This window comes from Westerdykella ornata, assembly GCF_010094085.1.
Source record: "Westerdykella ornata strain CBS 379.55 unplaced genomic scaffold EI97scaffold_33, whole genome shotgun sequence".
NCBI lineage: Eukaryota > Fungi > Ascomycota > Dothideomycetes > Pleosporales > Sporormiaceae > Westerdykella > Westerdykella ornata.
In genome coordinates this window covers 127,823-139,825 of record NW_022986883.1, presented here as the reverse complement: position 1 = coordinate 139,825, position 12,003 = coordinate 127,823, and the positions used below count along the sequence as shown (strand labels likewise).

At 57.1% G+C, this 12,003-nt stretch overlaps 3 protein-coding genes across 3 annotated transcripts; 2 read left to right on the top strand and 1 right to left on the bottom strand.

Moving 5' to 3' along the window:
• Window positions 1–407: 407 nt before the first annotated feature.
• Window positions 408–3,756, top strand: EI97DRAFT_436609 (acetate--CoA ligase). Its single transcript, XM_033799151.1, has 6 exons — window positions 408–983; window positions 1,229–2,423; window positions 2,477–2,737; window positions 2,791–2,920; window positions 2,984–3,258; window positions 3,388–3,756. The coding sequence occupies exons 1-6, from the start codon at window positions 892–894 to the stop codon at window positions 3,445–3,447; spliced, it is 2,013 nt and encodes a 670-aa protein (XP_033650375.1). The 5' UTR covers window positions 408–891; the 3' UTR covers window positions 3,448–3,756.
• A 338-nt stretch (window positions 3,757–4,094) lies between these two features.
• Window positions 4,095–6,758, top strand: EI97DRAFT_436608 (zincin). The gene is made up of 2 exons (XM_033799150.1): window positions 4,095–5,642; window positions 5,701–6,758. The coding sequence occupies exons 1-2, from the start codon at window positions 4,351–4,353 to the stop codon at window positions 6,677–6,679; spliced, it is 2,271 nt and encodes a 756-aa protein (XP_033650374.1). The 5' UTR covers window positions 4,095–4,350; the 3' UTR covers window positions 6,680–6,758.
• A 1,297-nt stretch (window positions 6,759–8,055) lies between these two features.
• EI97DRAFT_496384 (WD repeat protein-like protein) lies at window positions 8,056–11,838 on the bottom strand (the record flags this gene model as incomplete). The annotated part of the gene is made up of 5 exons (XM_033802475.1): window positions 10,986–11,838; window positions 10,664–10,935; window positions 9,759–10,586; window positions 8,309–9,706; window positions 8,056–8,278 (listed from the first exon to the last, which is right to left on the bottom strand). Exons 1-5 carry the CDS (start codon window positions 11,529–11,531, stop codon window positions 8,056–8,058), a joined length of 3,267 nt encoding a protein of 1,088 aa, XP_033650373.1. The 5' UTR covers window positions 11,532–11,838.
• Between the last annotated feature and the right edge of the window lie 165 nt (window positions 11,839–12,003).

Sequence of the window (12,003 nt, the reverse complement as noted above, 5' to 3'; positions counted from 1 at the left end):
GTTGGGCTGGCCGGACCAAGGGGAGCTATTCAGCTTCTGGAGCAACATGAGCCCCGCCAAGAGACAATTAAGGTAGAGCAACAGGAGCAGTTGGTGGCACAGCGCCGGCCGACAAAGGGAAAAGACGCCGTCGGGGCCCCTTCGTCATTGTAGGTCATCGAGAGGCCAGTGAGAGGCCATGGGGCGCCATCGAAGCCCTCTGCTCCCCGCAGTTGCAGTCGCTCGCAAGGGGTTGGATTGAAGCTTTGAAGGCGACGAGAGCTCGCTGCTCTGGCTAATCATCTGGCAGCTTCCTGTGGTCCATCGTCATTTACATAAGTACTATGTATATAGCGGCACTGAGCCTGCAGTGCCCGGCCTCCAGCGTTCCATCTTCTTTTGCTTTTGCCCATTATTGAGCACGACTTCGACAGCACTCTACTGTTGCAGCTGCTCCCCATCAGCCTCTCTCCCCGTCGCCAGACTGCTGTTCGAGACAAGAGCACACCATCCGCGCTTCTCCCTCCATCCAGTCTAGTGAGTACCTAGGTAGTGTGTGGCCCTGTCCCGCCCCAGCGCCGACCGAGCCCTTTACCCGGAATTGAGACACATATATTCCTCCCCCTCCTAGACTACCTGCGCGCTCAGCCGAAGGACCCTCCTCCAAAGAAGCTTCCTTTTGTCCTCTCGACTCGTCTCCTCTCCTCTCGCCTGACTTGACTGACAGTTAGTTCTCGCCTTTGCAGTTCACAGAGCTCGTTCCGACCTCGCCGAAGCAGGTTCCCTCCACCGTCACCCTCCATTGTCGTACCCTCTCAGCACCTGCAAAGGTCTCATCTTTCCTCCCCTCGCACGCTCCAATTTTCCCGCACCACGGCAAACCGAACCCAGACATTCCCTGGCGGCAGCAGCATGTCTGAGGGAAACGTCCAGCCGACGTCGCACGCCGTCGTGCAGGAGGCGCAAGAGGTCGACACTTACCACGTCCCCAAGGCCTTCTTCGAGTGAGTTTGCATCCTCTTCCCTTTTCACCTTCTGGGTTGCATCCTTACTGTATGGGGTCGGGCTGGGCAATGACAGCGGCGGCGCCTGCAGCTGTCCCGCTTGAGACTGGCGCGGGGTAAGGCGGCTTGCCAAGCACAGCCATTTCACCCTCATTGCACCCCCGACACGGACAACAAACATTATTGTCATGACTTCTCAAAGTACCGAGAGACTCGAGAGATGATGGCTAATCCGTCCCCCACAGCAAGCACCCGCATGAGAAGCCCCATATCAATGGCCTCGACGAGTACAAGAAGATGTACAAGGAGTCCGTCGAGGAGCCCGACAAGTTCTGGGGCAATCTCGCCCGCGACCTCCTCACCTGGGAGCGCGATTTCCAGACGGTGCACTCCGGCAGCTTCGAGAATGGCGACAATGCTTGGTTCCTCGAGGGCAGGCTGAACGCCTCGTACAACTGCGTCGATCGCCATGCCTTCAAGAACCCCGACAAGCCCGCCATCATCTACGAGGCCGACGACGAGGGCGACGGCCGCATCATCACGTACGGCGAGTTGCTGCGCCAGGTGTGCAAGGTCGCCTTCACTCTCAAGCAGATGGGCGTCAAGAAGGGAGACACAGTCGCCGTCTACCTGCCCATGATCCCCGAAGCCATCGTCACCCTTCTCGCCTGTACACGTATCGGCGCCGTCCACTCGGTCGTCTTCGCCGGCTTCTCCTCCGACTCCCTGCGCGACCGCATCATTGACGCCGAGTCCAGGATCGTCGTTACCACGGACGAGGGCAAGCGCGGTGGAAAGGTCATTGGCACCAAGAAGATTGTCGACGAGGCCCTGAAGCAGTGCCCCAACGTCACTCACTGCCTTGTCTTCAAGCGCACCAACGCCGATGTCCCATGGACCAAGGGCAGGGATTACTGGTGGCACGAGGAGGTCGAAAAGTACCCCAACTACATTCCCCCGGAGCCCATGAACTCGGAGGACCCGCTCTTCCTGCTCTACACGTCCGGTTCGACTGGCAAGCCCAAGGGCGTCATGCACACGACTGGTGGTTATCTTCTGGGTGCCGCCGCGACCGGAAAGTACGTATTCGACATCCACGACAAGGACATCTTCTTCTGCGGTGGTGACGTGGGATGGATCACTGGCCACACCTACGTCGTCTACGCTCCGCTCCTGCTCGGTGTTGCTACCGTCGTCTTCGAGGGCACCCCCGCCCACCCCAACTTCTCGCGCTACTGGGACATCGTCGAGAGGTATCAAGTCACCCAGTTCTACGTTGCGCCCACTGCGCTGCGTCTGCTGAAGCGTGCGGGTGACCACCACGTCAAGCACCAGATGAAGAGCCTGCGTATCCTGGGCTCCGTGGGTGAGCCCATTGCCGCCGAGGTCTGGAAGTGGTACTTTGAGGTGGTCGGAAAGGAGGAGGCACACGTTGTGGATGTAAGCCGCGAGACATTGAACCTGATGAGGTCGGGCGCTAACGGGTATCATAGACATACTGGCAGACCGAGACTGGCTCTCACGTCATTACACCCCTTGGTGGTGTTACCCCCACGAAGCCTGGATCTGCCTCTCTCCCCTTCTTCGGCATCGAGCCCGCCATCATCGATCCCGTCTCCGGCAAGGAGATCCACGGCAACGATGTCGAGGGCGTGCTTGCCTTTAAGAAGCCGTGGCCCAGCATGGCCCGCACAGTGTGGGGAGCGCACAAGCGCTACATGGAGACGTACCTGACCGTGTACCCGGGCTACTACGTGAGTACAAACAGACGGCGCACACAGAGGCTGGATGCTGACGCCATGACCAGTTCACCGGCGATGGTGCCGGACGTGACCACGAAGGCTACTACTGGATCCGTGGACGTGTCGACGACGTTGTCAACGTTTCTGGACACCGGTTGTCGACTGCGGAGATTGAGGCGGCGCTGATTGAGCATGGTAAGGCAGCCACCCTGTTGAATTTTGGAGATAAAGCACAGCCATACTGATGATGGTGCACAGCTGCTGTGGCTGAAGCCGCCGTGGTGGGTATCCATGACGAACTGACTGGCCAAGCCGTCAACGCCTTTGTTGCCATCAAGGACGGCAACGACCCCACGGACCAGCTCAAGAAGGACCTGATTCTGCAGGTGCGCAAGTCGATTGGACCTTTTGCGGCACCCAAGGCCGTCTTTATCGTTCCCGATCTGCCCAAGACGCGGTCTGGGAAGATTATGCGCCGCATTCTGCGCAAGATTCTGGCTGGCGAGGAGGACCAGCTGGGCGACACGTCGACGGTAAGCATCCCAAGCGTTGCGATTATAAATGCTCCAATTTTTTTTTTCCGCCCGTTTGCCACTCTTCCACGGTGTGGGGAAGTGTAGAGGTGCATGATGACGCGTACAAGACAGCTAACGGTCTGACAGCTCTCGGATCCATCGGTTGTCGGCAAGATCATCGACACGGTGCACCGGGCGAAGAAATAGAGGTCGGTGGACTGAGGGACGAAGGGGAAAAGGAGACGGGGGACGACAAATGATGAATGATTTTATTCGAGTGCAGATGTCATGTTGACGATAGGAAGGGTTGAAGACCCTATATATGTACGTATAACGAAGCAAAGCGATGTAGCGGATGGTAGCCGGAACGGCGGGGAGAGTGGTTCGAGCGATGGCGAGCAGGAACAAATCCTTTCTGTTGTGCGATGCAGTTGTAGTTGTCTACTATGTAGGCTATGGGTCGCTATGTACTCTGTGCTCCGTATGTCCATTGTATCCATTATATCCATCATATCCATCCAAATGCGCCCGCCTACTTTTTTATACTGTTTCTGTCGTCCAATGCGAATCCGTCTCCAAGGCCCAAGGCCCCGCAGTGGGAACCGTTCGGATGAGAGACAAAGAAGGAGGCGGGCAGCGTTTTTTGGACGGGCGCAGCACTTGACTTGTCTCAGCAAGCCCTTTCATGAGCCGTTGCTGGCACACGGCCCGTTTGAGATGGGTTGGAGTGGAGCTCACTGCTGCGCCCTGAGTGGCTGGCTGGAGTGGCTGCCGGTCCGCGTTGAGCCAAGAAAAGAAGTTGGCCGGGGCCTACGCAACGCTCCACCTGGGCAAGTCCGATTACGACGACCCATCCCAACTCGTCCCCATCGCATTCGCTCCGCCATACCCCGTAGTCTTGTCCTTCCTTGTCGTACCCTCTCTCTCCATCCTCTACACATCGCCCTCTCGCTGCGCAATCTTCCCGGTTTTCCCACGATTCCAGGATCTCTTCCCATGTCGCTCGCTGCGCCCACCGCTACATAATCCTCTCTCCCCCACTGCTTGTTCCGCCCCGAACGACTCCTCGACGGAGCGTTCGCCATCTTCCAATCATTACTGCGCAGTAATATGTTGATAATACAACGGGCCGTCTCGGTCATCCTAACAGCCACCGTCGTCGCCCTACTCTCCTCCCTCGCCAGCGCCGCTTCCACCGCCCGAAATCCCCTCCGCTCCGTATCCCTCATCCGAAACCCTTCCATCCTAACCCCGACCAGCCGTGTCACTGCCGTCTCAACATTCGACCTCACCTTCGACGTCTCAGGCACCAGGTACCGCCTCAGCTTGGAGCCCAACCACGATGTCTTTGTCCAAGGCGCAAAGATCTCGTACGTCGATGCCGCCGGCCACATCACGAGAGAGGAGCCCATCGACCGGCTAAAACACAAGGTCTACAAAGGCACCGCGTGGGTGCGCCGCGCCAACCGCTGGGACAATGTGGGATGGGCCCGCGTATCGGTCCGACGGGACGGCGCGAAGCCACTATTCGAAGGCGCCTTCACCGTCAACCATGACCATCATCATGTTCATTTGGCGAGCAACTATAAGAAGACGAGGGATGAGCGGGATCCCGACGTGGACTTGAAGGATGACGAGTTTATGCTTTTGTTTCGGGACTCGGATATGCAGTCTGATGCAGAGAATATGGAACTTAGGAAGAGAGAGGAGGGTGAAAGAGTTGGGTGTGCGAGCGATTCGTTGGGGTTCAATATGGATCTGGACCATCCGGTTTATGCGAGCATGAGACGGAGAGATGATTCTGCTACTACTCCCAACCGCTTCTTCTCCCCCCTCTCCTCCCTCCTCGGAAAGCGCCAGCTCGACGGCGATCCCCCCGGCGGCGGCAACGGCGCTGGCGTCAACCTCGCCTTGACCATTGGCAGCACGGCGGGCTGTCCGCAGACCAGGAAAGTGGCGCTCGTGGGCGTGGCTGCGGATTGCAATTATCGAGCCGCGTTTGACAATACCGACGCAGCCCGGGATAACATCATCCAGCAGATGAACTCGGCATCCAACCTCTTTGAGAGTACCTTCAATATTTCGCTGGGCCTGGCGAATCTGGTCGTCACGGAACCCCAGTGTCCGACTACGGTGCAGCAGGCGACGCCGTGGAATCAGGCTTGTGGAGGGGACGTGGATATCCAGAAACGGTTGAATCTGTTTTCGCAGTGGAGGGGGCAGCAGAGTGATAGTTTCTCGCACTGGACGCTGCTCAGCACGTGCGCTACCCAGTCTGCGGTTGGGTTGGCGTGGCTGGGCCAGGCGTGTAAGTCGGGGTCTCAACCAAATGGAAATCCGGGAGAGGCCGTCGCCGGAGCAAATGTTGTGGTGAGGACCTCAACGGAGTGGCAGGTCATTGCGTGAGTGAACCCATCTTCGATGCTCTTCGAAGTTGCATGCTAATTCCAACATCTCCAGTCACGAAACAGGACACACCTTCGGCGCCGTGCACGACTGCACGGCCTCGGCCTGCCGCAACTCCGATCTGGTCAACGCACAGCAATGCTGCCCCCTCAGCCGCTCCACTTGCGACGCCGGCGAAGGCTTCATCATGAACCCCTCCACCGCCCAAGGCATCACGCGCTTCTCCGCCTGCTCCATCGGCAACATCTGCTCCGCCCTGGGCCGCAACAGCGTCTCCTCCGCCTGCCTCACCAACAACCGCGGCGTCATCACCGTCACCGGTCAAACGTGCGGCAACGGCATCGTCGAGGAGGGCGAAGAGTGCGACTGCGGCGGCCCCGAGGGCTGCGGCAACAACCGATGCTGCGACCCCAAGACGTGCAAGTTCCGCGACAACGCCGTCTGCGACGACTCCAACGAAGACTGCTGCCGAAACTGCCAATTCGCTTCATCGTCGACCGTCTGCCGGCCGAGCAGCTCCGCGTGCGACCCCGAGGAGAGGTGCACAGGCAGCAGTCCCTACTGCCCCGAAGACAAGACCACGCCCGACGGCACGGATTGCGGCAATGGGCTCAGGTGCGCGAGCGGCCAGTGTACGTCGAGGGATCAGCAGTGCAAGACAGTCATGGGCAGTCTTACGCAGGGCAACGATACGTATGCGTGCGACAGCAGCAATTGCATGCTCAGCTGCGCGAGTCCCGAGTTTGGGCGCGGCGTGTGTTATGGGATGCAGCAGAACTTTTTGGACGGGACCGAGTGTGGGGCTGGGGGGAAGTGCCAGAATGTAAGTGCTGAAATGATGAAATTTCCCGCTTTTGGACCCGGAAACAAATCCCTTCCCCGTCTTTGTTTCGCTCTTCCCATCCTCGATATATCAGGTTTCTTTGGCCAGGTGGAGGATATAGACATGATGAATGAATGGTTCACTAATTCCTTCTCTACAGGGCCGCTGCGCGGGCTCTTCCGTCACAAACGAGATCTCGTCGTGGATTGACCGCCACAAGACGGTAGTCATTGCCGTCGGGTCCGCCATTGGCGGCGTCCTCGTCTTGTCCATCCTCGGCTGCTGCGTAAAGAGTTATCGCCGTAGACGCAGGTCAAAGGCGTATGCGGCGAATTACCGCAGTGGTGGTGGTGGTGGACGACGAGGTGCTGCAGCGCCTAGAGGACCTCCAGAAGTGGGCGCGAGGGGGAGAGGAAGGGGGAATGGAGGAGGAGGAGGAGGAGCAGGAGGAGGAGGAGGAGCAGGAGGAGGAGGAGGGGGGACGAATGTACCCATGCCGCCGCCGCCCATGTACCAGCGGCGGGAGAGCGTGCGATACGCGTAAGGGGAGTGCGGGTTTGGGCCATCTGTTGTTCATATCTGGGGGTTGCATTGCATTGGTTTAAGGATATTTGGTTTTTGCTTCCTTCGTTTTCCTCTTTTATCATTTTTGGCGGCGTTTTGCTCTGGCAGAGGGAGAGGGAGAGGGGGAAAATCCGGCTTGGGCTTCGCTTTTTGGGATAGAAGCGGGCGAAAGCACGCAGCATTCGCTACGAACGTATGACTTGGGTGGGTGGGGAGCGAGGGAGGCTGGCGCTGGCGTTTCCGTCGTTTAGTTCCAAGGTTGTTGTTTTGTTGTAGATAGGTAGATGGATAGAGGAGATGGGTGCAGTTGGGTGCAGTTAGAGGGAGCGAGTGAGTTTAGTTGGATAGATACTCTACTGAACACCACGGCACAAGCACAGAGAGATGTATGTGTGAATGTACATGCAAGTGAAAAACTTCCCCACCACTTCCACGTGTGTTCTCTGTCTGCCGCACCGCTTCCATGTGTGTTCTCTGTCTGCCTTTTTTTCGTGTCTCCCTCACTGAGTGAGCCCCCCACGATTGATGAGCCGAATCTGCCCTTGAACAAGAAAGGAAAACGAGAGGCGAGAAATCAACTCATCACGTACGTACGTATGTACAAGGAAGGTGTGTCGTTCGGCATCTAGAAAATAGATTAGAGACGTTTTTTACATGCATGTCTATGATAATGCCATGGGATGATGTGCTGGGATGGGATGGGATGTCAAAAGGGACGCGGGAAAAGGGAGGAACAAGGGTTTGATCACAATCATGTTGACCGAATTACTCCGTACTGCGCAGTGAATAGTCAAGAAATAGTATTAATGCAGTGTGCTATTAAATAACACTACTGGTGCGATTAGTAAATAGGTCCATGATACCTAGAACCCGGCATCCTCCCTGATTCCTTCCCAACGCCCTTCGTGAGCGTGCTGGGGCGCATCAAGTGATCCTCGTCCCAAACGCCTTGAATCCCGGATGCCCGGTGAGATAAATAGCCGATCCCTCCATTGCATACTCCAGTCCGAATCCTTCATCAGTTAATAAGCCCTCAGTTGCCTCGTCGGCGACGGCGTCCCCTCGCGCTCATCCCTATCCACATCTGTCCCCTCCACCTCATCATCATCCGTGCCCTCGACCTTCCCTTCAGCAGCCCCTCCATCGCCACTCGTATTCCCCTCCTCTTCTCTCTTCAAGACCGGGGAGATCAACGGCTCGCTCGCACCCTCACTATTCTCCCTCACCTTCCTCGCCACACTCGCACTGATCTTCTCGTCCAGCAAACTGACCAACCGTTCCGAATACCGATCCAGCAACTTGACCATCACCTCCTCATCCACCCCGCTCTTCGCCCGCTCCCCGACCAACCGCGCCGTATGCGCCAATTCCCTCTCCACTTCCCTCGCAAGCTCGCTACTCAGATTGTCCGTGCAGTTGGCGAGACGCTTGCGATAGCCGCGAAGAGTACGGATCAGGGATTCAGTGGCCGAGTTGATGCTGCCGAATTCGTTGGTTGAAGGTTTGGGGCGGACGCGCACGTCGATCGAGGCGCGGCGTTTGCTCATGTCGGGATGGTGGCGGGGACTAGGTGGGGAAGGAGAGGGGTTTCTGTAGGTGCGGCGAGTGGCGGGTTGGATGGTCGTCGTTGACGCTGCAGATGCTGGCTTATCTTTGCTGGGCATCGGCGAGGGGTCTAGTTTTGGTGTCTGTTTTAGGGAGAACTTGGACACCCTCTTGCGGAGTTTGGGGGAACGGCTGCCGGTTGGAGTAGGAATAGTAGGACTCTGGTCCTCATCGGGAGAGCGCTGGAAGCGCGCGAGTTCAGATTGCGAGAGGACGCGCCGGAGAGGTGGTCTGCTTGCCAACAGTTCTGGATTCGTTGGCGTAGACGGCGACCCGAGATCAATCGACTTGGACGCATCTGGCCGGTGAGGGGATCGAAGCTCCAAGTTCCAGACAAAAATGGTACCGTCCACGGCAACTGTAACAACAGACCTCTGGCCATTGTCATCGTCCGCTACGAGACCATCTGAGCTGGTCAGAAGGGCCAAGTCCGTCACTCCTTCCGTGTGACCCCAGTCGCGAGTTACAAGAGTTCCAGCTTCGTCGTATATGCGTATCGACTTGTCAGTGCTGGATACTCCAGCGATCAACGGAGCAGCGAGGGGACGTCGAATATGCGCAAGTGATGATAAGACTACAGCATCACCCCCTTCGCCATCCGAGGCGCGGAAACTGCCCAAAGGCTGGCCATCTCTGAGATCGTATCGATGAACCTGCCGGTCGATGGTGGAGACGAGAAGGACATCGTCGAGGTCAGCATGCCAGGCTATGGAGACCGGAGTGGCTTTCAGCACCACTGTTCGCAGGATGAGAAACGCGCTCTCAGAATTGCCATCTGCGTCACGAGATACACGTCCACGAACGACCAATGTCCGATCCGAGGAGCACGATACCAATCGCGTCCCATCCCGGGAAAAGGTGACCCCGCTTACAGCACCTACGTGCTCGTCCAGCGTCTGCAGGAGGTCCCACTCATCATTCGACCTCCTGAATATCTGAACTGTCCTGTCTCGGGCGCAGCAGGCAACGTATGGTGGTTGTTCCGCCTCGAAGATTGCTACATCAGTGATCTCACTTGCATGAGCTTTGACGCTAATCTTGCTTTTGCGGGACGAGAAGTCAATAATCCTATGATGAAGATTAATCAGCGTGTACAGGCCACGGCCTCCAAGTGACTTACCTAAGAACACCATACCGGTCGCCTGTGACAAGGTAACTTCCGTCCGCAGAGGCTTTGACAATTCTGAGTTCGTTCCGCTCCGCTTCAGAAGGATCCAGCTGCTCAAGTTCCACCTCCAATGAGCCCTTGCAGAGGCCGTCTTGTCCCCAAAACAAAATCAAACCTTCCGCGGACCAGGTATAGTACGACGCATCCGGGACATTGGGTTTCACGAGTGCCGCCACCCCAAGCACAGAATCGCCATGGGCGGGGAGTTTCTGAACCACTTCGCCGATGACTCCTTCGTCGTCTGTGGAGCAAAGATGCGATAACCGGATGGTGCGCTGCGCATCGATGGTGACAAGGTGCTCAGTTAATGCAGCTATTGCCTGAATGTTGGTCGCGCTCGTCGAAAGCGTGATCGTTGGCGAGCGCACTCGAAAGGCGGGCGACGAGGGAGGCGTGCTTGCCTCTGTGATGTCCTTGACGTCCAATGACTTGAGGGCCCCGTTGCTGCCGGCGGCATGTAGTCGGCCCCTATCATCTATCGCCATAGCCGTGACCGCAAACCCTGCTTCGGCCACTTTGGAGAATCGCTGAGTCCCATCGGTATCATCGATCAGGCAGATATCGCCTCTATCGGATGCCACAATAGCTTTTGACGCAGACACAGCAACAACGCTTGTGAAAGTGGCTTCAAGCAACGATTCGAGCAGACAGTTCCTGCCCGGTAGAGTCTTGTGGGTGCTATTGGGTAGAAATGAGACGTCGCTTTGCCGGACTTTGACACTGCGAGTCGATGCAGGATTCTCTTCCACTCGCCAGACTTTGACATGTCTGGTACCGACGCTGGTCCTTGTCAGTTTCCGATAACGTGACACAACAAGCCCCGAGAGCGTGAACGCTTCAGCGACGAGGTCACTCACGTAACTAGGTTATTGCCCATCCACACCATTCGGTTCACAGTGCTGGTGCACTTGTTACTTGAGTGGAGAGTTGCAGCACCTGTTCGCGAATTTATACTCCATACATAAAGAAAGCCATCGTTCGCTGAACCCAGGCTCGCCAGATATTGCGAGTCGGGACTAAATGCAACGCATCGTACGCCGTAAGTGTGATCAGAAAGAGAAGATAAAGGGGTATCGGAAGGTGCATCAGAAACAGTCGAGAATATGAGGACGCGTGGCTTGTGGCCAGTCTACCAGAGTTAGTTCAGTGTCGTGCGCAGGTAGGGCGATGGGTAAGAACCTCTCCGACGGCAAGGAAACGCCCATCCGGGCTGAAGGAAACGCATGTAGCTGCTTTGACCCGCTCTCTGGCTGACCAGGTTTTGCTTCCGGGAGATTCGTTCCAGTCAGTGGCAGGCGACGGAAGGGGGGAAGCACCAAGACCAGCTTCACGTAAAGTGGTGGTCATTCGACTTCGACCCTCGTTTTGCGTAGGTGTGGAAGGTCCGCCGTATACAGATGTGGAGGGGTTTATCGGGTTCGCCGTAGGTCGAGCGCGGTAGAATCGCTGGGATACAATGCGTCCATTGTCAACATTGGCTACGACGGCAGCGGCGCCAGCGGTAAAGGCAAAGCAACGCCCTGGAGGTAAGCTGTCGAATGCATTGGCAGAGGTGGTGGTGCTGCCGATAACCTGTTTTAGTGAGAGAGTAGCTTCTGACCGGTTGAGTTTGACCGGGGATCGTAGCGGTGTGGTCTTGTGGTAGGGTGAAGTTGACGGAGTTAGCTTGATGCTCCCTCCCCAGGCCGGACTCATTATCCGCGGATTGGAGGGGGTGAGAGACATGGTGAGCACCAGTGGAGATGGAGAGAAAGCTGGTGAGCGGAGGCAAACATATCAACTCGTCGTCATGGCGGACGCGCCTGCTCGGGAGCTCGCGGTTGGTGCGGAGATGGAGGAATGTCGGGGGACGGGAAGGTGCGGTGCGGGCTCCAGACGGGTTCTATGCGCAATTGAGGCGCGAGAGCAGGCCAATTGTGAAGAAACTGGAGACTGGGAGCAGCAAAGAGGTGACAGACCAGAAGAGTGAAAGGCTCAGCCGTCGAGGGCGCGGCAGGTTTATGGGCGTCCATGATTGCTTTCAACAGAGTTCAGCAGCGATCGTCGCGCCGCAGTGGCTTGGGATCCTTGGATTGGCAGGGGCAGCTGAGTACTTTACTGGAGTGGGCTAGCCGCTCGGCTAAAGGATGTTCCGTTCCGCCTCCTACTTCATATCCCACCCTCCTCATGCAAACCGGCACCCACGACTTTCTGCTAA